Raw genomic sequence first — 26075 nt, 5'->3', positions numbered from 1 at the left:
GCCCCTGTCTGTCAGAGGCGCCCTTTGCTTTCCTCTCTTCACGGGGTCCTGCTGGATCTTGCCCCCGCTGAGACCAGCTAGAGATGGGGGAGACGCTAGAGTGTCTGAGTGTCCGAGTGTCCGAGTGGGGGGCCATTCGGGTCGGAGGTGCCCATCGTGATCAGAATGGTGGGTGATATTCACATTTGTAGTTGCATCATCATTCCTTAGTTCTGCTTTCTAACTTCTTCACTCTTCCTACACAAGAAGTCTTTACTGCTGTGCCCATTTAAGAGGGAGGGAAAACCGAGGCACTGAGGTCAACAGGCTTCTCTCTGGGGTGCATTGAGCCAGGGAGCTATCCAGATGGTGGCAAACTGTGCCCCCACCAGCTGTGTTTCACAGAGCAATTCCCTCGGCCAAGACAGCCCTGGGCTTATCCATCTTTCAGCTGTTTCCTTTTTTTCTTCCAATCTGATAAGCCAAGGATTCTCTCTCATTATTATTTTTATCTATACTTAATTCCTAATGAAACTGCATGTCTCTTCATACTTTTATTGGCTTTTTATGTTTATGTTTATATGTCCTCTACCCGGGTTTTCATTCCTCTGACTTTTTATTGATTAGAAAACACCCTTTGTGTATTTCAGACATCAAACTTTATTCTGTAAAATGCGTTAAAATGTATTTGTTCCTGGTGTCGTTCATCTCTTAATTTTGGTTCTTCGTCATACAGAAGATCTAAAATTCATGTAATCAGCTCTGATCTTTCTCCTGTTCCTTCTTAGTTTCTAGAATGTATGTCTTCCTTACATATCCCGCTTCCCAAGAAAATAAAATTAGCTTTAATATTTTTTCTAATAGTTCTGTAGGGTTTTTTCTAGTTACATCTTTAATGTATCTGGAATTAATTTTGAGTGTGGCATACAGTAGAGGTCAGCTTGATTGTCTACCAAATGGGTTGCCAATAGCAGGAGCCTCGCAAGAAGTGAGACTCTCTTTACTAACACTGTTTTGCTCAGCGCCCAGCGAGGTCCAGTCTGGAAAGACAGTGGGACACAGTTTTGGCTTCAATGACACTGAACTCCGTTTGCATCACCTCCGTGACCCAAACATTACATCCTCAATTGCTTCAGGGGAATCAATGCATCTTCCTTTCTCCTCATTTTTCCCTCCTACCTATCCCAGCTACTAACACCTATTAGGTTATTCACGAATATTATTCACTAACTGGGATGCAAGGCAACCAATTGTTAGTGCTATTTTGACAATTTAGCTGGTGTACTAGGTTCAAATATTTTCAATTCTCTTTTCCAACTGGGTTTTCAATCAGATTTCAAGCCATTTTTAGAAGAGACATTATTTGAAATTCCCTCTGCCTGTATGATTAAGCCTCTTCAACCATTGCTACTTTCCTTCAGATATGCTCTCTACTGCAACTCCAAGTAGACAAGACTTGCCTTACTTAAAACAGCAGACACGAGTGGTTTGTCCTGTTACTTCCCACCAAGTAAATAACACTGATAACTCATCCCATCCCTTACAAAGAACTTTGGTGGAAGGAAAGTAATCTCTAGCTTGATCATTAAAATGAGCTTTACACCATTGAGGTGGATCTAAATTGTGTCATTTTTTTGTCATTGGCCTGCTAACTTGTCAGTCGTCAGTGACAACGGTAATTTATTTGTCTTCTACGGGAGCCTTAGAGCTTCCATTTACCAGATTTAGTGAAACAGGAATAGTCACTTTGTACAAACATTCTAATTAATTTTAAGTAGAAGCTCGAATGCACGATGTTCTGCTCCTGGAAGCCTTTAGGAAGAGAAGAGAGGGGTGGGGGACATAAAACACTCTGCACGTGATTCCGGAACCGCCTACTGCCCACAGCCAGGGAAGACTGGGGAAGGAACAGATGAGAGCTCTCTGATGCTCTTCTGTGGTGGTGGGTGTGGGGGTGCATGTGTGTGTGTGTGTTTGTGTGTGCACGCACACTTGAGAACTACGACATTTTTCACACTATCAACCCTTGAATTCCATTTGGAAATATGGGTTGAAATTCATGAGGAAACACCCGTTCATGGCAAACCAGGTGACAGCTACTGTTTTGAGTCCTTGAGCACGCGATCTCACTTACCACTTCATCAATTCTGAGTGACGGTTTTTTTAAGGGGAAATTAGGTCTCAGAGAAGTGCAGTAATCTTGCCAAAATCCCACAGTAAGTGATGGGCTAGGTCTTGTACCCAGTTCTTTCTAGCACCCAAACCCTTGCTCTTGCCACTTCTATTCCATATTATTATTGGGCAAGGTGTTAAGTCAGAATTGTCTGTCCTGTAACCTGATATTTAAAAAATCATATGGACTTCATGATAGTAAAAGTATGAGAAGAGTTATTACTACAGGGGGTTTCCATTTCACATCCAGCCTCTGAAAAGAGGTCTAGGCTGAGCCTTCCATACAGTAATGTCTGAGAATGAATATTACCCAAGGCCCTCTCCATGCAGGTCAACTGAGTGACCACTAGGGGGCGCTCATCTGGCATTTGCACTCTCTGCCCTGATGGCAATGGATTACTAGAGAGCTTCACTCCTCTTTGACCGGCCTTCTGCTTTTTATCGTGACAACAGCTGAGCCACCGAGTGCCCCACTTTCCAGAGAACATCACAGTGTTTTGCATTTTTTACCACACTCCCGGTGAGCATGCTGCAAACATACTGAAGGAAGGCTGCATTTAGACTGGGGAGAACTCTCTGACCTGCCTATCCTCCTTTTTTTTTTTTTCCCCCTGAGTAATTTAAATAGGTCACCTTTTAAATTTGATTTCCTAGGCACCTGATTTTAAATAAAATCCATTCTTACCTTCTAGACAATCCTAGTTTTTTTCACCGCTTAGAGTGTATGCAGAAGAGAAACCATTTCAATAGGAATAAAGAAAATAATCCGAACTGGCTTTTATCAAGGAATAAAGACAATAATTATTTGCTCCTTTTTTTTCGATCCTCTTCCGCCTCTCGGTGGAATATACCCTCGGTCATATGTCAGCTGCTCAGATGTTTTTGTTTTCGGTCAGTTTCCCAGAAAAAGGGAAGGGGTTCGCTACAGACATTGGTCTGTCCACATCTTTCATTTATGGCTATGCGGTGCCTGCCCATAACCTTCCCACGTGGGAATCCCTGATTATCAGAACATAGGAGAAAGATTTTCTTAATCAAGTCAACATTGATGAGTGCAGCACCAGGAGGAAATCAGCCGCGATAAACCAGGTCCTGTCTTCGCGCAGTTTACGATGTCTTTGAGAAATCAGACACTCGCAGAGGAAAGCTAATTACTGTAAAACCTAAACAGAAACATGACAGTAAGAGAGGTTGATAGGGCGGGGGGGCCGTTGACTAGGGAGTGATCTGATCAGATGTACAATCGTTTCGTGTGATGGGGAGACATTCAGCACATGTTGAATTCTTGGACCCTTTGCATTGCAAATCCCAGGGAAACCAGGACATAGTATGACATCTCTGTCGGTCATTTCTGAAGGTCTCTGAATGACAGGTCCGTAGCCCAGAGCCGTGTCCCCATTTTAGACTCACGGAGAAGCCAGGTTGGAAATTTAGAGTCTTTATAAACCGATCCGGAGCTGAGAAGTTCAAAGCCTGAAGGCAACCACTGCAATCCCACTCTCCATCTCTAAAAGGGCAGAATTGGTACAACTGAGGCCAAATGGGTGAAAACTGTGGGAAATCTCCTACCAGACAGTCCCTGCTGGCTTTCAGCTTTCTTCCCATCAACAGATGCAGAGGGTCCCGGCTGAGACAGGAACTGCTCATGACACCACAGCTCCCACCTGCCCTCCTCTTTCTGGTTTCTGTAATAGGCCCGGCACACCCATCCTCATACTTGATTATACTCCACCGACTTGGAGCTAGCTGCAGTTATTTCATCATGGTCTAGACAAGGAAACTGAGGCGTAGAGAGATGGTGGCACAACTGTGGCCCATCCCCCTTCCTTTCTAGGGAACATAATAGCAATAGGAATCAACTAATCTGGGGGGTGGGGGTGTGGGGGGAAGAATCAGCAAAGCGGGTTCTCAACCCCCAAACCAACAACAACAGCATGAGAGTCCGTACAGCTTAGCGAGGGGCACAGCTTCAAGTCGAGCCAACCTGGCTTCCAACCCGCTCATGGGTTCGGTGACTTGGGCCACCTGACTCTGAGCCTCACCTGTCAAACCTGTGAGTCTAGCTTCTGCCTTGTAGAGGGATTATGATGACAAGGATGATGGTAAGAGTAATTGCACATAAAGCATTCTGCGCCCAGCCTGGCACATAATAAGCATTGAATTGGCAGTGACTGCTGCTGTCAGTAGCATTTTTGCGGTGCTGGTGGTGCTGGTGGTGGTGATGGTTACTGATCATTTGAAGATGCCTCTGTACTTCCCCGGCCAGGCCAGCGTCCTGGCCTGGGACATGGCGAGCTCAGCTGAAACGCCAGGCAGGCTCCGCCTCCTGAGACCGACCAGGCCCTTCAGGCGCTGGCCCCCATGACCTGGTGCTCTGTCTCTGGTTTTGCAGCCGCCTGCCCTGTGCTGTGCAGCGGGAACGGACAGTACTCCAAAGGGACATGCCAGTGCTACAGCGGCTGGAAGGGCGCCGAGTGCGATGTGCCCATGAATCAGTGCATCGACCCCTCCTGCGGGGGCCACGGCTCCTGTATAGATGGGACCTGCGTCTGCTCTGCAGGCTACAAAGGGGAGCACTGTGAGGAAGGTGAGCTCCATGGGGCGGGGGCGGGCTGTGCTAGTGGGGCGGCAGGCAGGGATGGGGGGCGGGGAGTGTGCAAGCCCAGACCTTGGCTGACCAGCCCAGTCCCAGGCTCCACACTCAGCAAAGGCAACTTCAACATTTTGCACAGAAAACTTCAAACTCTTTGGCTTTATGGACTTGCTTATTTTTAAGAACTCGAAGCTTGCCCTAGCCGGTTTGGCTCAGTGGATAGAGCGTTGGCCTGTGGACAGAAGGATCCCAGGCTTTGTTCCAGTCAAGGGCACGTACCTCAGTTGCAGGCTCCTCCTTGCCCGGGGCCCAGGGCGTGTGCAGGAGGCAACCAATCGATATTTGATATTTCTCTGTTTTTCGCTCTCTCTTCCACTCTCTAGAAATCAATGGAAAAATATCCTGGGGGGGAGGATTTAACAAAACAAAACCTGAAGCTTTGTTTTTCCATCACATTTTACATTCAGGTTTACTTTGTATTCGTTTCAGGTATGCAGCACAGTTAGACGGACTTTTAAGTAGGAGAAGACAGAAGGCTTGTGGAATGGTTCTGGAAAGAATGTGTGGTTTTTCTTCATGTTAATTCGCTCCTTTTCGCTTTCTCCTTCTTTTCCCCCTCGTTAAATTGCTTCCTCTGCCTTTGTCTTTCTGTCTTCTCTTTCCCACTGTCTTTCCTCCTCCCCTTCCTGCCTCTTTTCTTCCTTCCCCTTCCCCTGTCTTCCTCCCTCTTTTCTTTTGCTTTATTTAAAGAGCTCTGCATTGGGACTCCCAAAACCTATCCGGAAAAGAAGGAAAAATCCTTAATCCCCGCACCCAATCTTTCAGTCTTCCCCAAAGCTGTTTGTTGTTACTGTTCCTGGTAACCTAAGACCCATATACTAGTGTGTGTCTGTGCAAATACCTCTGAAAAACGAATACCACTAGAACGCAGTCAGGCCTGAAAGACCACAGGTGTCCCTGTCACTTAAAATCACCCTGTAGGGGAAGTCGTTTTGGTTGCCTACCATCACAGGGTGCGGGGACAGTGGTGAGTGTGCGGCAGGAGAGCTGGCAGGTACTGACCAAGAGCTCACTGGGGCACACGGGAAAGTGGCCTCGAACACTGTGGGTAAAAGTCAGGGGGTGTCATAAACCGACTCCAGTCCTACATAACTTGAACAGAGACCAGGAGAAAGAGCCCTTCTCTGAAGTGCTCAGAAGCCACTCTGACTAGTCCTGGGGACTCTGCTTAGTTCTTTCAGAAGAGTTAGTTGTTGCCAAGGTATTGGGACCCCCTGTGGTACCTGTAAGGCAAGGGAACTCAGTCCAGCTGCCTCCAGCCACCCTGCTCTGTGTGTGCCCTTCTAGAATGAGGTATCTCTGGTTGTCCATCTATTGCTTCTCTAATGGACTTTTAAGTAGTGGAAGACAGGTCCTCTCTGCCCCTCACCTACTCCCCTACCTTTGAATCAGTTTAGTGGCTGTCTTCCAGCTGAGCACACATTCTCTAAGTCCATCTCCCAGTGAAACATCCCCGCACATTTCAAACCGCCATTTTTTCTCCCCTGTTCCCAGTGAAAAAAAAGAATTGTCAGCTGACCCAACAACTAAGGGGGAAAGTGAAGCCCCCAGCCAACTCCATGGGAAACAGCTAAAGATGTCCAGGGGACTACCCAGGATGTCCCCACAGAAAAGATCCAGCTGGACACCTATGCCCGTGTTCTCTCTCAGCTGTTGACTGCCAAGGTGATAAGGAGGGACCTCAGGTGCTCTGACGTTCTCAGATGCAAGTGAATCCGTTGTCCCATCCCATTAACCTATGGATCTCCAGGCTTCTGTACAAAATAGCCAACCATGACAGCCCTCACCACAAAGCAATGACGGTGGCTTAGCCTTAGAGACACAACCAGATGCTCCCTCTGTGAAATCTCCCATTTCACCGTTTTTAGATCTATGGCTACAGAGAGTCAGCTTCCATGACATCTTCTTCTAAGATCGTTCTAATATATCAGTGGTAATGCCCTTAATGGGGCCCAGAAGTCTGACCCCCGGATCTTCACTTGTTCAACTCAATAGATACTTTTTCCCTCTGTTATAAAAGGTAGCCTCCCTCTTTCTGCATCATAAAACGAAATTGGGAGTAGGGATGGAGGAAGTACTGATCTAATAACCCTGCCTGAGAGGTTAAAGTTCCTAGAGATAAATGGACCGCAGAAGGCAAAGCTGCACTCACTGAAAACAGGGGAGAGGCCAATAATGTGACCAGAAGGTTAAAGCCACCTCTTGCATACATCATTTGGAGAGGAAAGTGCTAGAGCTATGACATTGCCCACCTTAGAATTTTTTCCCTCCAGTAAAGATTGTGCATATCTGTCTGCGTGGAATTTCAAGTGACTCCTCAACTTCCCCACTCTCCCGACCAATCTTACTTAAATGCCCAGAATGAATTAGCCATCCAACAAAACAAGGAAACCACTCGGATCATTACAAAGGGATGAAATCTCATCTATTGATTTCTCCTCCCCAAAAAGAATGAACCGAGTGATTCATATGCTGTTTTCAAAATGGGAAATGGAATCAGAAAGTCTGGATCAGCACTTTTTTTCTTCCATTTAGCTTTTTTATTTCTGATATTCATCACAGTCATAACGTTCAAACAATTTACCTGAAACAGCCGTGGCAATGAAATCAATAGTTGCCATCCTCCATTTTTTGCTGCATAAACATTGTTTTACTATTAACACATTTGCCCAAGAAAATGAACAGACATATTCATGAGGTTTCATGCGATGATGTCTGAGGGAGTGGGAAGGTGATGAGTGAGGAATTGACATGTTAGTTGATGTCAGCCATGTTTTCATGTCAGTTTCACCGTTGAGTCATTTTTCAATGACATTTAACTTCATAAATGTAATTCATGGTTCTTCGGGGGTTTATAGCACTTATTGTTTGTGAAACTCCTTGACCTCCTTTTTTATCCTCGGGGATGGAACTTGCATTCACAACCCTTTTTCGTCAAACCTACAGAGGGCTCAAGACTAAATGAGTTCTAATGATCTCAGCTGCTGCGGGGGGCTGGTGGTGGAAGGCACATGGTACTTAGCTGGTAAAGGCCACTGTCCTCCTTTTAAGTATAACACTGTTTCTATTTATAAAGCTTCGTAACATGCCATCGTCCTTCTTGCCTGCTAAAGACTCTAAGGATGTGGCCACAAGACCCTCTGCTGAAATTGGAACCAAATTTAAAATTCATAGTGAAACTGCCCCTCTTAAAGTCCACACTTAGTTATTCCATCAGCTGCTATAATTACATAGCACAGTGGGGCATATTTACTGGTATCCTGACCAGAGAAAGGGTTAGCTCATATTTCTAGATGTAATAAATGGTTCTTTTTATGACATACCAGTCCTGGCTAATAAATCTCAGTGGATTTTCTTCCTTCCTTCATACCATAATTCAGGATAAAGAAGGGTGAGTTCATTTATCTGGAAGAAAAAAATGTCATTTTATTTATTTTTTTGTATATTACTTTTGATTTCATCCTTTTAAGAAAAAGATTGGGATATAGTTTTTTAGTTTCTTGAAAGCTCCTTGCTCTTGGCACCTCCCCAAACCTTTTAAGTGGGTAATTATAAATGAAGGGTAATTTTGGAGGCACATAGCACATGAGGTGTTTTTGTGTACATTTCGATTTTGCTGTTAGAAATGGGGTCAGAATAAAAACTAGAACTCAGGGATTTTCTTTTACTAGAAGAATATGGAAAACATGGATTCTGAATGAATTAGTTTATATTTTGCAGATCCCAAATTGCACAGCATTCTTCTTCAAAGCAAAAAGTCATTAACACCATTTTTCTCATCAGTCTTCACACTGGAAATTTGTCCCATTAACAACAAATGCTAATAGCAACATCTGCCATTCATTCTTCCATGTAGCAATTGTGTATTGAACACCTACTATATTCCCTTAATACGTGCTAGGCAGAGACAACAAAGGCATTGCACAGCCTCTTTGTAAATGTCTTCTGTGTAGTCGAACCTTTCATTCATTTACGTACAGATGTGCTCCACATCCTGAATGGAGCAGATTCGAAGGTATCAGAAAGGCTTCATTTCACCAGGAGTTATAATCCCCAAGACAATGAATTCAACATTAAAGTGATTATAACCAGAGCAAGTACCGTCATCAGAACAGCTTCAACTAATAGTAAATCACTCAAATTCACCTGTCTGAGAATGTACACCTGATTTTTTAAAAAATAAATAAATAACAAAACAATGGTAGCTTCTGTTTCCCCATGGCTCAAATAGTTGCAAACTGATTTCCATAAATAATATCTTCCTGAGAATATCCTAATGGAATCCCGAGAAACACCTCTTAACACTGAAAATGCTTGTTTTTGCCTCAAGGGAGGGGTGCTCTTTGGAAACTTCATAGAATATCGTGATTTCTAACAAATCCATGTTCCTCAAGTCTGGTGTCCACGTGGCATGGATAAGCTGAATAATGTCATATTTAGAGCTAATGTACACCATTTGAAAATGCATCATGATAGTGTTTACCGTAAGAAAGAAAAAAGACACTGTCCTACGAAAAGCTGGGACCCCAAGGGGTTGCTCTCTCAGTGTCATGGTGAACCATTTCCAGGCCAAGAATCTTACATGTTTTAATCCTGGCATTGGGCAAGGAGAGAAAATGAAAATCTTCTCTGAGAATCTGAACACAAGATGGCATGCACACACTGGAGGGAAGGAATGACACGATCCGTGTGGTCCATATCACTTCAAGAGGAAGATTGGAAGAGGTCTCAAGCTAGGTGTGCCCCACCCCCCAGGTGATGGCAGAAGCAAATGCTTTCACCTAGGCCCACAGGCCTGGTTTCCAAGCTGTTAAAAATGGAGGAAAGATATGTTTTGGTCAAATAAGGCGATGAGTCCTCCCTATTTTTCTGATCTACAAAGTAACATAGGGCCCCCTGCGAGACTACCCACCATTTGCCTTCAAACTCCATGGTGTGCAGAGCTCTCTTCTCCAAATTCCTAGGAATACCTAAGGAAGCTGGTCTTCTAAGTTGACCACCCTTGGCTGGCTGGATGTCTGAAGTTTGGGATCTCATCTCATGCACAAAGTCCATCCTCAAGAATTGCCTTTGCAGCTCACTCCTCTTCTCACTTTGAGTTGATTTCAGAATAATAATCTTCAGGTGACCCACTGGATAGATATCCACTCTCATTATTGAGATGGCCAAACAATCAGACCATGAAATTGACAAGAACAACAGAATCTAACCATGAAGTAGTTCGATTGGCTGCCTGGTTGGTGCCACAGCCGAGATTCACCCATCCAGTCCACTCATGATTCTCTGTGGGGAGGTTACCCCATTGGATTATTTCCACACCCAACCTCAATTCTTCTATCCTGCACATCTACTAACTCCTTCAATAGATGTAGGCTCAGAAAATGAAAACTCATTTTAGGCTTAGCCTAAGTGACATAGTTTAGAAAGTCAATCGTTTATGAATTGTATTGACTTCCTTTTTAGTCTTTTGGTACCTTCTGAAGTCAAGTATGAGTGAAGCTAGAATGAGTCTCTCTACTTTTCTCTCCAATAATGAGGGGTAATTGGGTTTGGCAATACCACACACACAGGTATCAACATATTCATGTTCCATCTTAGAAACTCTGATAGGTTCCTCTAAGGCACCAATGTTTATAAATGCAAGTTCTCAAGGTTGAATGGCACGCCCCTATACCTGATTCATCCTAGCTCTGCTTGAGAAAGTCCCTTTTTTCTCTCACATTCTCTTCAAATTTGAGATTTGGTGTTTTGACAAATAACAAGTCTTGAATTCTTTAAGGGACCACGTCAGTATTACCTGGCTGTTCCATTTGCTTGCAGGGGGATAGGAACTGGTGAGCCACTGGTGCATTCAGCTGGTATCTGGTGTCTCGTGGCCCATCCCCCATGAGTGATGATATTTTCCTTTTCGTCTTTTCCAGTTGACTGCTTGGATCCCACCTGCTCCAGCCATGGGGTCTGTGTAAATGGAGAATGCCTTTGCAGCCCTGGCTGGGGTGGTCTAAACTGTGAGCTGGCGAGGGTCCAGTGCCCAGACCAGTGCAGCGGGCACGGCACCTACCTCCCCGACACAGGCCTCTGCAGCTGCGATCCCAACTGGATGGGTCCCGACTGCTCCATTGGTAAGCCGCGAGGTCTTCTGCTCACTTTCCCCAACACGTGTGTCCTGTGTCCTCCCGTGAGCCCAAATGCGTGGGCATCTCCTCCTCACGCTCAGCTGGGGACATAGGGCCTTTGGTCCCTGGACTTTGGTCTCTTAACTCTCTTCTCCTCCGTCATGAAGTCAGTGAGAAACAAAACAAAACAAAAAAAAGCCACTGCATAGGTTCTCGTACCTCGTTGGTCCATCCCTGCAAAGGGATGAGGGGCCCCGGAGGGATGCTTCCGTTTGCATTATGAATTTCCTTATGTGTGCTCCCTAAAGGTACCAGAATGCCAAACAGAACAATTCAGTCCCAGGCAAGCTGAATGGAACATCCTATAAAACAGAAAAGAGGCTCCCTCGGGTGCAGCGAGAACCTTCTATAAAACTCCACAGTACTCCCGTGGCAGGCAAATAATGAAGTTGTGCTGTACACTTTATTTTCCTAAAATTAAGAGTGTGTGTCTTACCTCCCAAGTGACCTTACAATGGAATGGTTCAACAGTTCAAGTCAGCCCTAGCCTTCCTGGGAAGGGTTCCCCTCACACTGACAAGTGCCCATCCAAGCAAGTGATCATGGTCCCGCCCCCTTCCTCCGGTAGCGAGACAGCTGTCAGATTGCCAGGCAATCAGTAAGTGAATCTATGCGGAGCTTTGCCGACCGTGGGAAAGAAATGAATATTTCATTGCCGAAAGCAAAAGAGAAGCGTCAGTTAACATGGGCTGTTCTGGAAACCACTTGAGTCTGGCTTCAGCTCCGATGCTGGTGGTCCAGGCCAAACCCTGCAAAGGATGAGGGGAGGGGGGCCCACTGTGCTGATGACACGCTCTGTGACCCTCCCCCGTGGCCTGATTTCCCCTCCTGGGCCCCACGAGCCACGCCCCCCTCAGTAGTCCGTCCTGAGGATGAATGTCCGGCACGTGCTTGTCCTCGCGTGAGAGGTCTGGAAAGCCAGAGAGTGCATATCTGTCTGTCTGTCTCCTCCCCAAGCACAAAAGACTTTGAGCTCCTTTGAGAAAGAGGCTGTGTAAATGCAGCACAGCTCCAGGGTCATCGTTGCTACTAGGTGCAGGAATGACGTCACCATGTGGTCCCCAATGGGCCTTGGATCAGTTCAGGCTCTCAAGGGGGACGATGACCCAGCAGGCTAAGGAGTCAGGATTCCCAGGTCTCTTCTCAGGGGGGCACCTCCCAGGAAACTCCGCCAGAGTGGATGGCCACGCCGGCTCTCCTGCGGTAGCCTCGGTTCTCACACTCTGGTGAGCATCAAGCCGACCTGGAGGACATGTTAGAACAGATTCCCGAGCCCCACTCCCAGCTTCTCATTCAGCGGGTCCAACTGAGGCACAGGTTCCCAGGGGACCGTGCTGCTGCTGGGCCAGAGAACCGCTCTGCAGAATCCGTAACAATGCACTCGGCCCTGGCCAGGGGAGAGAAAGGCCTCCCAAGGTGACAGAGTGCTGGGCCGTGGGGCCTGCGCCAGGGTCCCGGGCCAGGTGCGTGGTCTGGCCTCCCGCGGAGGGTGTCGCCAGGGTGGTGTTGAGCTGTAATCATTGTTTTTCTTCCAGAAGTGTGCTCAGTAGACTGTGGCACTCACGGCGTCTGCATCGGGGGAGCCTGCCGCTGTGAAGAGGGCTGGACAGGCGCCGCTTGTGACCAACGCGTGTGCCACCCCCGCTGCATTGAGCACGGGACCTGTAAAGATGGCAAATGTGAATGCCGAGAGGGCTGGAATGGTGAACACTGCACCATTGGTAGGCAAACGGCAGGCACCGAAACAGGCACATATTGCTTTATTTTCATAAATCGTAGATCGATAGTGATGGTCGTGCATTGCAACCGGCTGTTCCTTCAGGGACACGAGTGCTCTCCAACCTTCTCGCTGCCTCTCCAAATCCCCACAGGGGTGGCGAAAGGAAAAGCAAGGTTCCCTATCGGCAAAGGCTTTCCCTGCTTTCCAGAATTCAAGATTGGGAGGAAAGGGACCGAATTAGAAGATCCATCCAAATTACTGATCTTGGGGAGGGGAAATGCACATGCATGGGAAATTGTTAGGGCCTGGAGATTCAAGCTCCCCAATGACTGTGGTCTGCCTGTCACCCCTTTTTCGATGTTCACCCAGCTGGCTGGGTCCCTGGATCCCTGCTTGCTGGCAGCAATGGAACTCATTTATTTTAGACAAGGTTGGATGCAGGCAGGCTCCCAGGTTTCCTGGGCAGCCAAGGACCACTGTCATAGGTTTGAGCATCCTCTTGCTGTCCCTAGACCAGGCTTCCTCCTGGGCCCATCACCACCCCCATCATTGAATGCCTCCTCTGGTCCCATTTCATTCTCACTCAGCCCCCTCTCTGTATAAGCTTCCGACTGAGAGGGTTTTAAAGATCATTTCCTTTGTTGAGAAGTAATAGTTGTCAAGTTTTTGTTTTTTTGTTTTTGGGGGGCGGGGGGTGGTGAGCTTTTGTTTGTTTTTTGTTATTCTTATAGTTTGAGTGGGAAAATACTTGATTGACTGTACCCAATGTCCCTTTAAGTGAGGAGAAGAAAGCTCTGGTTTCCACATCTCTCAGACAGTTGAGCGCCCCTACATCTTACCTCCAGTTTTTGTTGTTGTTGTTTTTTAATGTATTTTATTGATTTTTTTACAGAGAGGAAGAGAGAGGGATAGATGAGAGAGAAACATCAATCAGCTGCCTCCTGCACACTCCCCACTGGGGTTGTGCCCGCAACCAAGGTACATGCCCTTGACCGGAATCGAACCCGGGACCCTTGAGTCCGCAGGCCGATGCTCTATCCACTGAGCCAAACCGGTTAGGGCATTACCTCCAGTTTTCAGCTCTGCTGTTTTATCAAGTCAGGTCCGGGGTCCATTTCATGCCAAGCTGGCTAATTCACTTGCTTGCATGAAATCACTCAGAGATGTCTCCAGCCAAACTCCTGCCTTGCCCCCTTGAAGTCACTTGGGTTCTAGCTGTCAAGTTGGGGGCCCTCTTCTCTGTCCCACCCCAAAACCCTAGTCATAGGTTGTCCACCTGAAGTGAGAGACGGGGGTGAGGAGCTTATCCAGGGCTGACTCGTGGGGCCAGACTCAGTTTCCCATGCTGTTCATTTGGGCGCTCAGGCAGAGGTAAAGTGCACTCTGCATTAGACTTCCCTGATCCATCTAATTGGACATCCAAGGGGCAGCGTGCCGATCGAGCCACGGCCGTAGCACTGGGACCCTGCCGGGACAGCCTGTTGGCAGTGAATTGTTTTTGCAATCTCTCAATGATGCTTCAGACCCTGCTCCCCCTGCAGCCACTTTCATCTTCAGCTCCCTGCAGAGTCAGGGGGAGAATTCAGAAGACTTTCAGGGGAGGGGTGTGCACAGCCCACTGCAGGACAGTTTGAGATTCTTACTAATAGCTTCCACTGTCAGGGACGTTCCCTGTGATATATTTTTTGCATGCCTACTGTGATTTAAACACTTCCCAGTTCTCCATACCTCTATTGCCCTGACCTTTCCCCCAGAAGAGCTCTTGCCCCCTCAATAATCTTTAGGTAGAAAATCTACTTTCTTTCCATCCACACAACCCAGCTTCCCCTCCCCAGGGCTCTCCCCTTCCCACATCTGCCGAGGATGTAGTGCCCCACAGGGATGCCTGCTGGCTCTCTCCTCCCTACCGCCCTCTCTACTCTGGGAATAGCTCACAGGAGGGCAGCCCAGATGGATCAGAGCAAACCACGGCCGGTGGGGCAGAATCTGGCCTGCTGCCTGTTGTTCTATGGCTTTTGAGCTAAGAACAGTTTTTACATTTATTATTAAGCATTGAAAAAAATTTAATATCTTCTTGCACTTGACAATTACATGAAATTCAAATTTCAGTGTCCGTAAACAAATGTTGTTAGTAGACAGCCACATCCTCTCATGGGTGTACTGTCAGTTTCCACATGTGTCGCTGCGTTGAATGATTGGGACAGAGGCCTCCTAGTCCACAAAGCCATTTGTTATCTGGTCCTTTACAGTAAAAAAAAAAAAAAAGGCCAATCCTGAATTAGAGAGTCACACAATTCTTGATGGAGAGAGAGGAGAAAGAGAGGTGGGTCAGCTTGGATGAGGAGAAGGACCCCTGTTGCAGCTTGAAGGGCATCAGGGGCCGAGAGAAAGGGGAAAGGTGCCGGTATCAGCACATGGAGTGGAGAGAAAACTAGAGTTGAGGTGAAGTGTCTCTGGGGCCTTTGGAAATGAGATGAGAAGATGACTCAGTAGAAAATGGTGAGGATATAGCCAGCAGAGAACACAGGAGATGTCTCGTTCTAGCTAGCCCTCCGGGAAGGATGCATTAGAAAAAGGTGTTTCTGCTGCTTGAAATGTTTGGTTCAAGATTCACATCTTCGTGCACTAAGATACATGAGTTCTTGAGAGACGTAGAGGAAATGCAAATTTACATGCCTCGTCAAGCTCCCAAAATGAAGAGAGTGGTGATCCAGGCAAGCCTCTTGTTCAAAACAGTGATCTCTCGTGACTTTATGAGTTACTTACAACTGTGTAATTTTCAAAGATCTTTATCACCAAGTCTTTGCTTGTGAGAAATTAGAGCTCTCTGGTTTCATTTGTAGGATAGATGCTGTCTCCTCATAGCTGTGTTCCCTGGGGTTTACTCAAAAAAAAAGGCCAGACATACCTTTGTTGCTGAGACTTGCTATTCAGAAGCTAGAGATGTTCATACGCACATAATTGCTTCCTTTGCTTTTCCACCTCTGGCCCCAGAGCTGTTGCGTGAAGTTTTCATCTTTTATTTTGAGCAGACACTCCTGTCCATTCGTTTTAAGTAAATGCCACAATTTACAAACACAGAGAAAGGAAAGAGGGGCTCCTTGGTTCACTCCAAGCAGAGCCTCAAATGCTGTATTTTGAAAATAGAAATAGATAAGAATGAAATGGCACCTGGTCTTCAAACAATGTACTGGGGGGTTGGGGGTGAGGGGGAGCACTGGGTGGCTATGGTTGGGGAAATTGGGTTGCCTGTGGCCTATTTTCAGAAGGTCATAGGGAGGCTGTTTGCTTGGGTCATTGCCAATAGTCCACTGAATAACTCCCATCAGCACTTGTGGATCAGATTTATTTTGCTGAAGGAAACAAGATGATAGATTGCGGTGGCGGGGCGGGGGTCAGGGGGTGGGGAGGATGAGGGTAAAACCATAGACTTCTAACACAATAGGGTAGAGTCATCGGGATCTAGCCATGTTTGGCCAAATGCACTTTTGGAATTTTTTCAACAAAATCATATTTTTTATATTTGGAAAGTGAGTACATATCACTAGAGATTAAATATAAGGAATACCATTTCAATGGTAACCATTAGAGCTAAGTTATTGGTAGCCTGGATTCCACCAAGCAGCAATTCTTATATTACCTCTTCTAACAAGTTAATACAAGGTATGGCTAAAAGTTACAGAATTGCATAAAGAAGAAATAAGCTTTGAATCCAAATCAAGCACAATTCATGTATATCTTTGCAATATAGTAGCATTATTTGGATAGGCTGCGTTTATTCTTATGAATAAGTCAGAAGGCATATTGTGTGGGTAGAATAGCTTTATTCTAAAATGCGTTGTTTTTTCTATAACCTGCCCCTACCACCACAGCCACCCCTTATTAATCCAGGGGATTTAACTGCAGAAAGCCATCCAAGGCTACAGCACTAGGGCATAAAGGAACCAAAGAATAGGTCAAAAATCACGACCAACTATGGTAAACTGGGAGAAGCGTCTCTTGCATTATAAAGAAATAGAATAGATGTTAGTTGTGTTTTGTGAGCAGAATAGTTGGGCAGTACAGGGAGAAACCAACAATCATGTAGCCGTTGAATGCAAGGAGGAAAGCTAATTATCTCCTGAATGTGGACTGTCCAGACATCCATTCTGAATAATACAACCTAACATGCCCATAGAATAAATCCACCAACACTAGGCACCGACCCTAGGTGAACTGTTGGGTATCTGGGCAGCGAGTAATGTCTGTGATGGTTATTTCAACTTGTTTATTTTGTCTTATGTGATCCTGACCTCCAGTTGCTTTTCAGAATCATGAGGACTCTTTCTAGGACCGTGTGGGGCTGAGTGACCTGCCCATGTGCCACAAGTCAGAAAAGTTTTCCCTTTCCTCTGTCGCACTGGGGCCCTTCTATTTTTCCTCTTTAATTGGTTGGGGGAAGAAATAGGTTCTTGTGATGTTAATAAGGAAAATGAGTCTTTACCCAAGGTAGAACCAGCTGTGAGAGGATCTGATGGGCTGATTAAGTGATTGTCATCTAAAGTAGACAGGTCACAGTCCAAGAGGGAGAGAGCCTCAGAACTACGGGGAGCAGGTTGGGAAGAAAACGGCTGTCAAAATTAGCCAACTTCAGACTGAAAGCGGCTGCTTCTGCATCGCAGTCCAGCTTCATTCTATGTTACAGAAACTTTCTTCCTGAAGCTATTACCCTTGAACATCACACTTTTGTGACTCTACCCTGAGATCAAATTGAGATGAAATTAACCACGGTGGAAGGGAGGCCTCCTTACCACCAGGTCTGTGGAAGCAGCTAATTCTCCGATTGGTTAATTAACCCATTCCTCTGGGGGCCCTGACTTGGAGTCTGGCCTAGGAGCTTCATCTTTTTTTTTTTTTTTTTAAGTAAAACCCTAAGGTGATGGTCTTTCATGTTAAAAATTATAAACAACTCTTAGCAAAGAACAAAAGATGTTCCACTTCTGATTTGTCCCCCCACCCCTCCGACCCCCACAATTTGGCCAAAATGTGAGCCTTCTTATTGAAGACCGACAATTGCCGTGTGCCCAGAAGTTCTCACTGAATCTGGGTCAGGCGGTCTGCATAGGTTTCTTAACCCAAACCCAGAACAAGGGCCAGGAGGTAGAAGTTACAGGGACACATTTTAACGGCACTGCAAAAGGTGAGCTACAACGAAAGGGGGAAACTGCCTCACCAATTTTGAACACACGTGGATGAGATCTCTAAGTTCCTGTCCACATGTCCAGAATTTTATTGCTTTTGATGCAAAATCATGAATGGGCTGTTCTAGCACAATCAGATCTTTCTTCTGTTGGAGCAGGGAGAGTTTCCTGCTTGGCTCCATAATATACATTTTACATTAAAGGGTAGATCAAGCAGAGGGCTGGCTCAGCTGGTGATGTGTTGTTGAATTATTGAAGATAGTCAGTGGTGCTTTGCTGTTAGTTTTTCTGCTCATCTTAGTTCCCATCTCTATCCAGTTTATCTAGTGCAGCGGTTCTCAACCTGTGGGTCATGACCCCTTTGGGGGTCGAACGACCCTTTTACAGGGGTTGCCTAAGACCATGGGAAAACACATATATAATTACATATTGTTTTTGTGATTAATCACTATGCTTTAATTATGTTCAATTTGTAACAATGAAAATACATCTGGCATATCAGATATTTACATTAGAATTCATAACAGTAACAAAATGACAGTTATGAAGTAGCAACGAAAATAATTTTATGGTTGGGGGTCACCACAACATGAGGAACTGTATTAAAGGGTCGTGGTACTAGGAAGGTTGAGAACCACTGATCTAGTGTATCTTTGGTGCATTGAAAGACATTCTTACATAGTCTGATTAACCCAGGCTCCACTTCATCCATTTATATTCGTGTTTGTTAAAAGAGGGAGATGGTGTTAAAGTAAGGGCTCGTCTATCTGTGTCCACTGCTCTTGGACTCAGGACAATGCAAGTGTGATAATGAAGTGCTCAAGACAGAGGCTTTTGTGTGCATCTTCCCAAGGTCAAATCTAAGCAAGTTTCCTAATGTCTGTGTGCCTCGGTTTCTTTGTCTGTAAAATGGGGATACTAAAACTACCTACCTCACTGGGTTACATGTAAAGTACTTGGCAGAGTGTCCACCATACAGTAAGAGCCAAATAAATGTGAGCTCATGTCATCATCATCACCTTCACATCACATCATTATCTAGGACCAGTGTAAGAAACTAAAGGGCAGGGAGGATTATCAAACTCAATTCTCACTAACGCATTTCTACTAATTTCGACCTCCCTTTGACCTATCTGCCTTCCATCCATGGGGCAGTTGATAGCATGTGAAAAATAACACTGACCCACTATTAATTTCCTAAAAAAAGTCCTGTAATGTGGCTGGAACCTGGTTCTTACAGAGAAGCATAAACTGCCTCTCTTACTGGAATTAAACCTGCTTCTCTTAGCAAACATCCCAATAGTGCCTGGAATCAAAAATCTGAATGTCCTTATGTTAGTAGAGGCGTATTGTGAAGTTGGAGTTGGCTACTTTCAACCAAAATGTCTCAAACTGGGTCTATGAGAACTTGTTTTTAACTCTGGATTGACTTTTATAATAAGTACAGTTTAAAAAAAAAAAAAACAACCTTTTTTTGAAGTAGAAGTTTGGGGTTCTGCTGTTATCGGATAGAACAAAATTTCAGACGTTAGGACGGATACTCTTCTCCTCTAAGAAGGAACCGGGCATCTCTCACGTTTGAGGATGCTGCCAGGTCAGGGTCTCTTAGAACACCTTGTCCCGGCCTCTCCTTGTCTTACTCCATCTCGTTCCTCAGGGCTCTGGGTGCCACATTTATATTTGCGGTGGTGCCGTGCACAGAAACAACCCAGGAGGCTCTCCTTAGTAGCACACCTCCCTTTGGGAGACCCAAACTCTCACTGACTTCTGTTCCTATCCAGCCCAGTAAGCTCCACAATTATCCTCATTCCTCCCGCGTTGCAATTGCTCTACTCCTTGGAGCAAGACCCATGGGTAACATCTGGGTAGTCTTTGCAACCCCTTGGCTCATCTCCTGGGTTATCAGGAGCCACACAGAGAATCCCAGATGCTCCTGTGAGAGACAGATTTCGCGTTTCTTCCCAAGTTGCCTGCCTAATGGGGTTCCATCTCAGACCAGGCCGCTGCTGTTACCGCGCTCTGTTTTACAGCCTCCTTCAAAAGGCTCCCCTCGGTGGCCTTTGGAAAACAGGTGTCATCGCTGCACAAACCCACCAGCCAGAGGCCGGGCCCGTTGCTTTCCTCCTTGTCCTTCTGTCGTGCATTGCTGTGCATCATTGTCATCGGACCCACCGAAGGCCACCCTGTCATTGACCATTTCTGAGCTTTTCCCTTCACGGGTAACAAAGAGACCGCACCAAATCGCGCAGCTAGGAGGGAGCTAAGTATTTCATCATAAACGTTCTCGGGATAATTAGAACGGATTAAATTACAAGAGGAAATGCATTTAGTTAATCTTTCTTCTAATTAAAAAAATATCCCTAGTTTTAAGTAAAGTGTTTGTTCTTAAAAACATATTTTCTTTGTAATCAGTGAAGGGGGAGGAGGCCTGGTCGGTCCTCAATGATAGGAAGCAACATCTGCAAAGTAATTAAAAGCTGCCAGCCAGCGGGTTTTATTATTATTATTATTATTATTATTATTATTATTATTATTATTATTGAGATCCTGACGGAGCCTGCTCAGTCTCCTCTGGTGGCTTTCACCACGGAATTCTCCACGAACGACCTCATTCCGTGGCTCGTGGTGGCGTTCCTGCCTTTCTGTTCCCAGGTCGTTGAAGATGTCATTGACTCCTCTTGGTCAAGTGCCAACTGAGGAGACTAATTCGGTAGAGGTATATATACTTCTCCACATGGTTAGGGAAATTAGTCAAAATGAGTAGGTGGCATGAGACAGGGCTCAACTCAACTGCAGAACTTACTCCCACTCTCAACCCAAATATTTCTAGAAGTTTCTGTGGGGTCTTGCATGCTCACGATTAGCCCATTCAGGCTCTTCCAGCTTGGTGTTCTCATTAAAGCCTGCTGCCTATGAAATTCACTTCAGGGGAACCTTACAGGACCACCCCTCTACCAGGGTCCATGCCAGGGGTATGTGAGCCGGCACCCTTAGCCCCACTTAGCTGAATTCACACAGCGAAGGAGAGGCTGCCACCCTCCCCCACGCCAGGACACTTTATCAGCTGGCTCCATCCATGCTCCTTTGAGAAAACAGCCTTTCACGTTTTGCCAATAGCTCCTCTTGCCTACGTCCAGGGCTTGTCCCAGGGCTGGGCTGCACAACAGACACCAGGGGGTCCTTTGCCTCTGCTCACCTCCCCCGGCCCTCAGACACCTCACACACTCCCAGGGCTGGTGGGGGTTGCCCCAGTTCACACGCAGCCAGGCTCCGAATCCCAATTTGGATTCGGTTAGGACCCCTGGCATCTTCACAGCCATCGCTTCACAAAAACCTCCTGCCTCTCCTCCTGTATGTCAAGGGTTCCTTCCACTCTGCGTCAGCTCAAGGGCAGATGAGAGCCCTGAGGTCTCCCACCCTCAGGACGGTTATGTCACGGGAGGAATGGAGAGAGAACAGCTTCCATATCCTCCAGGCTCCAGGCTTCCAGCAGTTTCTGGCGTGGCTCTTTGAGGCTGACGGCTCTAACCACCCAGTGCCACGCAGCCCAAATCACTACATCACCACAACAACTGCATCCTGCCAGACCCCAGAGAAAGGAAGGTTCTAGAGACAGAAAGCCCCACATCAGTGCTGCTCAGAAAAAAATTAAAATTGATGAGACTCTCGGGCCACACATTTCAAGCGTGGCCGCAGCAGCACCTGCTCAAACTGGCAAAGACGTCGTTCAGAACGTGGCCCAGAAGGGTCGCCTGTGTAAGCAGAGTCCCGGGCTCTGATACGTGTGAATGGCATTTCTTTTTTTTTTCTTTTTTTAATGATGCTTTCACATCAAGAGGAATTGCCGGACAGCCCTAATTGTCTAGAAATAATGCTGGAAGGTGGGGGCCCCAGTGGTTATGAAATAACTGCCGCCCAAGCACCAAGGAGACCTTTGTACCTGAGATTATCCCAACAAGTGAACAAGGTGACCGCATCGGAAACACGCACTCTCTAACGACAGGAAACACAAAGCCACCAGCGGCTTCCACTTTGCAGGGTGTGTCTAGCAGCAGGCAGTGAGCTGTTCCTCTCCGTGAGGGCCAGGAGAGCCCAGAGCCCAAATGTCACTGCTGACCGCCATGCCCATGGACTAAGAGAGAGACTGAAGACATTGGAGGCGTAAGAGAAACTAGCTTTTCCCTGTTAACTGGGGAGCGCAGGCACGTCGAGTTGGGCCCCTTACGCATGTGGCTGTCAACACCACGCCATACCTTGAATGTGCACTGACTTAACTTTTTAGTTCCATTTTAATGGGGCCAAGAAAGAGCTGGATCCCTTCACTTACGGACCTGCTCTCTGGGGGCCTCATATGGGAAATGTTATCATAGCCTAGAGCCGCCTGGTGCAGGAATCCACCTACCCGAGGTAAACAGCTTGGAGCACATAATACACAACACCCACTCCACGCTCGCAAAGTCTCCCACACGGCGTTTGTGGAATGTAACATCCTCCTCTCCGCTCACTATAAACACTCGCTGGCGATGCATTGCTCTTGTCCTTATGGTGTGGTGAGCAGGTGGGGCTGGTGTGGGGAAAGGGGTAGCAAAGGAGTTAAATGCAGGGGCTCTGGGATCTGACAGACCTGGCTTCGAATCCAGCCTCCATCAGCTGCAAGCTGGGTGGCCTCTGCCCAGTTATATAACTTCCATACCTGACTTTTTCCATCCGTCAATCAGAAACAGTGACACCTAAGGGCGACTGTCGTGAGGACTTTACTTAACACAGTGTTAACACTCCATAAATGTTCGCTTAACCCTGGCTGGTTTGGCTCAGTGGATAGAGTGTCGGCCTGCAGACTGAAGGGTCTCAGTACAATTCCGGTCAAGGGCACATGCCCAGGTTTCAGGCATGGTCCCAAGTAGGCGGCGTGCAGGAGGCAGCCGATCAATGAGTCTCTCATCATTGATATTTCTATCTCTCTCTCCCTCTCCCTTCCTCTTTGAAATTAATTTTAAAAAATAATAATAATTAGCGCCACACCGTTCTGCCTTGACCTTAGTTTGCCCAGTGTGTCTTTTCAGAGCGACAAGTTAAGGGAGTCATATGACCACACAAGCCAGAGGGCCAAAGCCCCAGGAAGAGAGGCTGGTGGGAACCCTGATGGGTTAAGCCAGGTGTCTGGGCCCTCCTCCTGTTTCACTCCTGCAGGAGGAGCTTAGGATACCTGGGTTATATGGCCTACAGAAGGGAGAACTGAGGGAGCGAGAGACAAGCAGGGAGAGTGTAGAAATGGCCCAGGGAGGATCCGACTGCCATTGTAACAACATGTGTGTTAGAAACAGAAGCCAGAGAACCACACATATGTTATCGCGTGCATGTCAGGGCCTACACCTGCTCTGTCTGCTTCCAGCTGAGCAGTGGCTGCTGTGTTCATTCATTCGTGGAGCATCGGCTGAGCACCTGATGGGGGCTGGGTGCGGCCTGTACTTCCTCTGGGTGACCCCTGGGCAGCGGGGCTCAGAGAGAAGGGGTTAACAAAGGGGTGGCGACAGTCTGAGGAATTGTAGACCCCCACTGCTTAGCCTCCTCATGAGACTTTGCTGTTTTCTAACTCAAGACACCTTTCCTGGAGTTTCTGCCAATAATTTTTGGTTGACTTCTCAGCATTCTTCCTCGCTCACAGCTTCCCAAGGCGATCAGGAAGGAAGGAAGCCTTCGACTTCAAATGGTAGTTTGAGTTCATTTGTTACACAATGTAATTAAGTAAAAGAAAGCAGTCAGGTATCAAACTGTGTGGATACACACAAATGACTCCCTCATAGCTGTTAATATTTTCAACAATGCAAGAAATTTAGTTAAATCAAATGAAGATGGCAACTCATTAAATTTTTATTTTCCTCCCTATCCTTATTTATCTTTTAATCCTCCATATATGGCACAACGTGTTCTTGTTAAATAACACTCGTTAATTAAGCCTCATCTTCTCTTAGCTGTGGCTATATTTTTATTGATTAGGAAAACCTTCAGACGTTTATAATCTAATTTAGTTGGCTTACTGCTTGGGCATCTCTCAGGAAGAAAACCTTGAGGTTTAAAGGTGGAATGACTGGCGAGGGAAGGGAGTGGAAGAAGCCAAGTTTTCTTTTCGTCCCCCCTGGCAGGAGGAGGCTGGGCCGGCCTCTCCTCTGTTAGGGGAGTTGGCCTAGATTTGGATAATGAGGGCACTATGAATTCGGTCTCTTTGTTGACTGCAAGAAAGGGGAGGGAGGACAGAAAGAGTTGTAGACGCCAATGCCTCTGACTGGATGAGACTAGAGCAGGGGTGGGCAAACTTTTTGACTCAAGGGCCACAGTAGGTTCTTAAACTGGACCGGAGGGCCGGAACAAAAGCATGGATGGAGTGTTTGTGTGAACTAATATAAATTCAAAGTAAACATCATTACATAAAAGGGTACGGTCTTTTTTTTTTTAGTTTTATTCAATTCAAATGGGCCGGATCCGGCCCGCGGGCAGTAGTTTGCCCACGGCTGGACTAGAGCAACGTGAGTGCACCGCACAGGGGGTAGGACAGTAGGGAGTGGTTTCAAACGGGAACAGGAAGCGCAACTGGGCAGGGCAAACACGCCCACCTCCCTGCTGAATGTTGCCCGGGAGCCTAGTTTTGCCAAATTTTCTAATTCTCGATAGAAGCCAGAAATCAGGGTTGTTATGCATAGTCTCCCAATTCTCAAAAGTTGGCAAGCAATTCAAAGTGTGCGAGAGTGCTGTGCAGGTCCTGAAAACGAGACGGGGTGGGAGCAAAGGGAGCCCCCATCTGTGGCCATTGACACATCCCCTCTGCAGGTTGGAACTGAATCCGGAACATCACTGGCCTGGATTGAAATGGGGACAGCTTTGGCTCCTTTTCTTTGATGGCCCAACTCTCCTGGTGACCGGTTTAAGCTGGCGGAAGTCTCCATACCAGGGTACAATGGGGACACTTTGCACTTACACAGTGAATTTTCTCCAAGGAGCTCAAAAGACTTTGTGTTGCCTCAGTCAACCTCACAACAACCCCCAGGAAGCAGGCAGGTAGCTATTGCCCCCAGACACACAATGAGCCTCAGCAGAGAGCATCGTACACAGGCAGCTAGGTTGACTCATTGATTTAAATCCATGGCCTCCATACTTGGCAAGCACAGCATCCAAGAGGCATGGGTTTCCCTTGACTGCCCCCTCTGCTGCCCTTTTTGGCTTTTCTTCCTTCCATCTGCTCTAGTTGACAGCTAAGCCCCACATCTCAACAATGTACAGGCAAACCCCGCCAGCAATCACTTCCTGTCGTGTGTGTGTGTGTGTGTGTGTACACATCTGTGTGTGCATGCATGTGTGTGCGCCCATCTGACTTCGCAGCAGGCGCAGCATGGTCCATCCCCACCCATTCCAGCACATCTCCACACTTGTCTTTGGTCTGATGCCACGCTCTGAAATGCTACTTTTGCAAATGTTCAATACCTAGAAACTTCAAACAGGTGTCTTTAGGATTCTAGACACGTGCTAATGACTCATGCTGCTGGGGGCTCCCATGTCACTTTCTCTTCCTTAAACCGATAGAATTTCCATCTCCCTCACAGAGCCGGCATTCGTGCCCACTCTTTGGCCAATGGGTTAACAGGAATGGCCATGTAAAGCTGTGATGAGGGCCCCAGCGCTACAGTGAAGGGCTGGGAGCAAAGATCTCTGAGTTGCTTTGAGTGAGACAGCCGAGAAAGTCACACTGACCAGCAGTGATTGGAGTTCTACCTCTGTCATCATTTCCCCTCTGTGACTGCCCAGCCCCTTCCCCCCGCTTCATAGGCATAGCGCTCTCTACCCTGCTCTATTCAGAGGGATCTTCCCAGAGAGAAGGTTACCAGTAGGGTAACCTTGTGATCCTTCTCCCAGGAGAACAGAGCACAAGTGTCCTGCATTTTACAGATCGCCCCGTTCTTCCTCCCAAATCAGCTCAGCCCCTTCTACCGTTCCCAGCATGATAGTGCACTGCAGTCACTCACCATCTCTGCCTGCGAGTGTATCATAAACACTCTTCAGAGGCAGGTGCAGAACCAGAGAAACACGTGGCCATTTCAAATGCGTGTGTTGGGGAGAGAACTGGACTTATTGACCTTAGATGACCAGAGACTGGCGTGCCCACCCACTTCCCACCTGACCCCGCCAATCAGACACTGACCAGT

General features: G+C 46.8%; 1 protein-coding gene across 7 annotated transcripts in view; it reads left to right on the top strand.

Moving 5' to 3' along the window:
- TENM2 (teneurin transmembrane protein 2) overlaps positions 1-26075 on the top strand; it is an 897969-nt gene that overhangs the window by 755348 nt on the left and 116546 nt on the right. For 5 of the 7 annotated variants that reach the window (XM_036312664.1, XM_036312658.1, XM_036312663.1 and 2 more), the window contains 3 exons: positions 4544-4738; positions 10726-10926; positions 12516-12701. In XM_036312664.1, the coding sequence (XP_036168557.1) occupies positions 4544-4738; positions 10726-10926; positions 12516-12701 (582 nt within the window). The remainder of the gene's footprint in view (positions 1-4543; positions 4739-10725; positions 10927-12515; positions 12702-26075) is intronic. The other 2 variants (XM_036312661.1, XM_036312660.1) reach the window with 2 other exon arrangements.

The sequence above is a fragment of the Myotis myotis genome, unplaced genomic scaffold, assembly GCF_014108235.1.
Source record: "Myotis myotis isolate mMyoMyo1 unplaced genomic scaffold, mMyoMyo1.p scaffold_m19_p_6, whole genome shotgun sequence".
NCBI lineage: Eukaryota > Metazoa > Chordata > Mammalia > Chiroptera > Vespertilionidae > Myotis > Myotis myotis.
The sequence above is the reverse complement of the archived record's forward strand: the minus strand, read 5'-3'. Positions and strand labels throughout refer to the sequence as shown.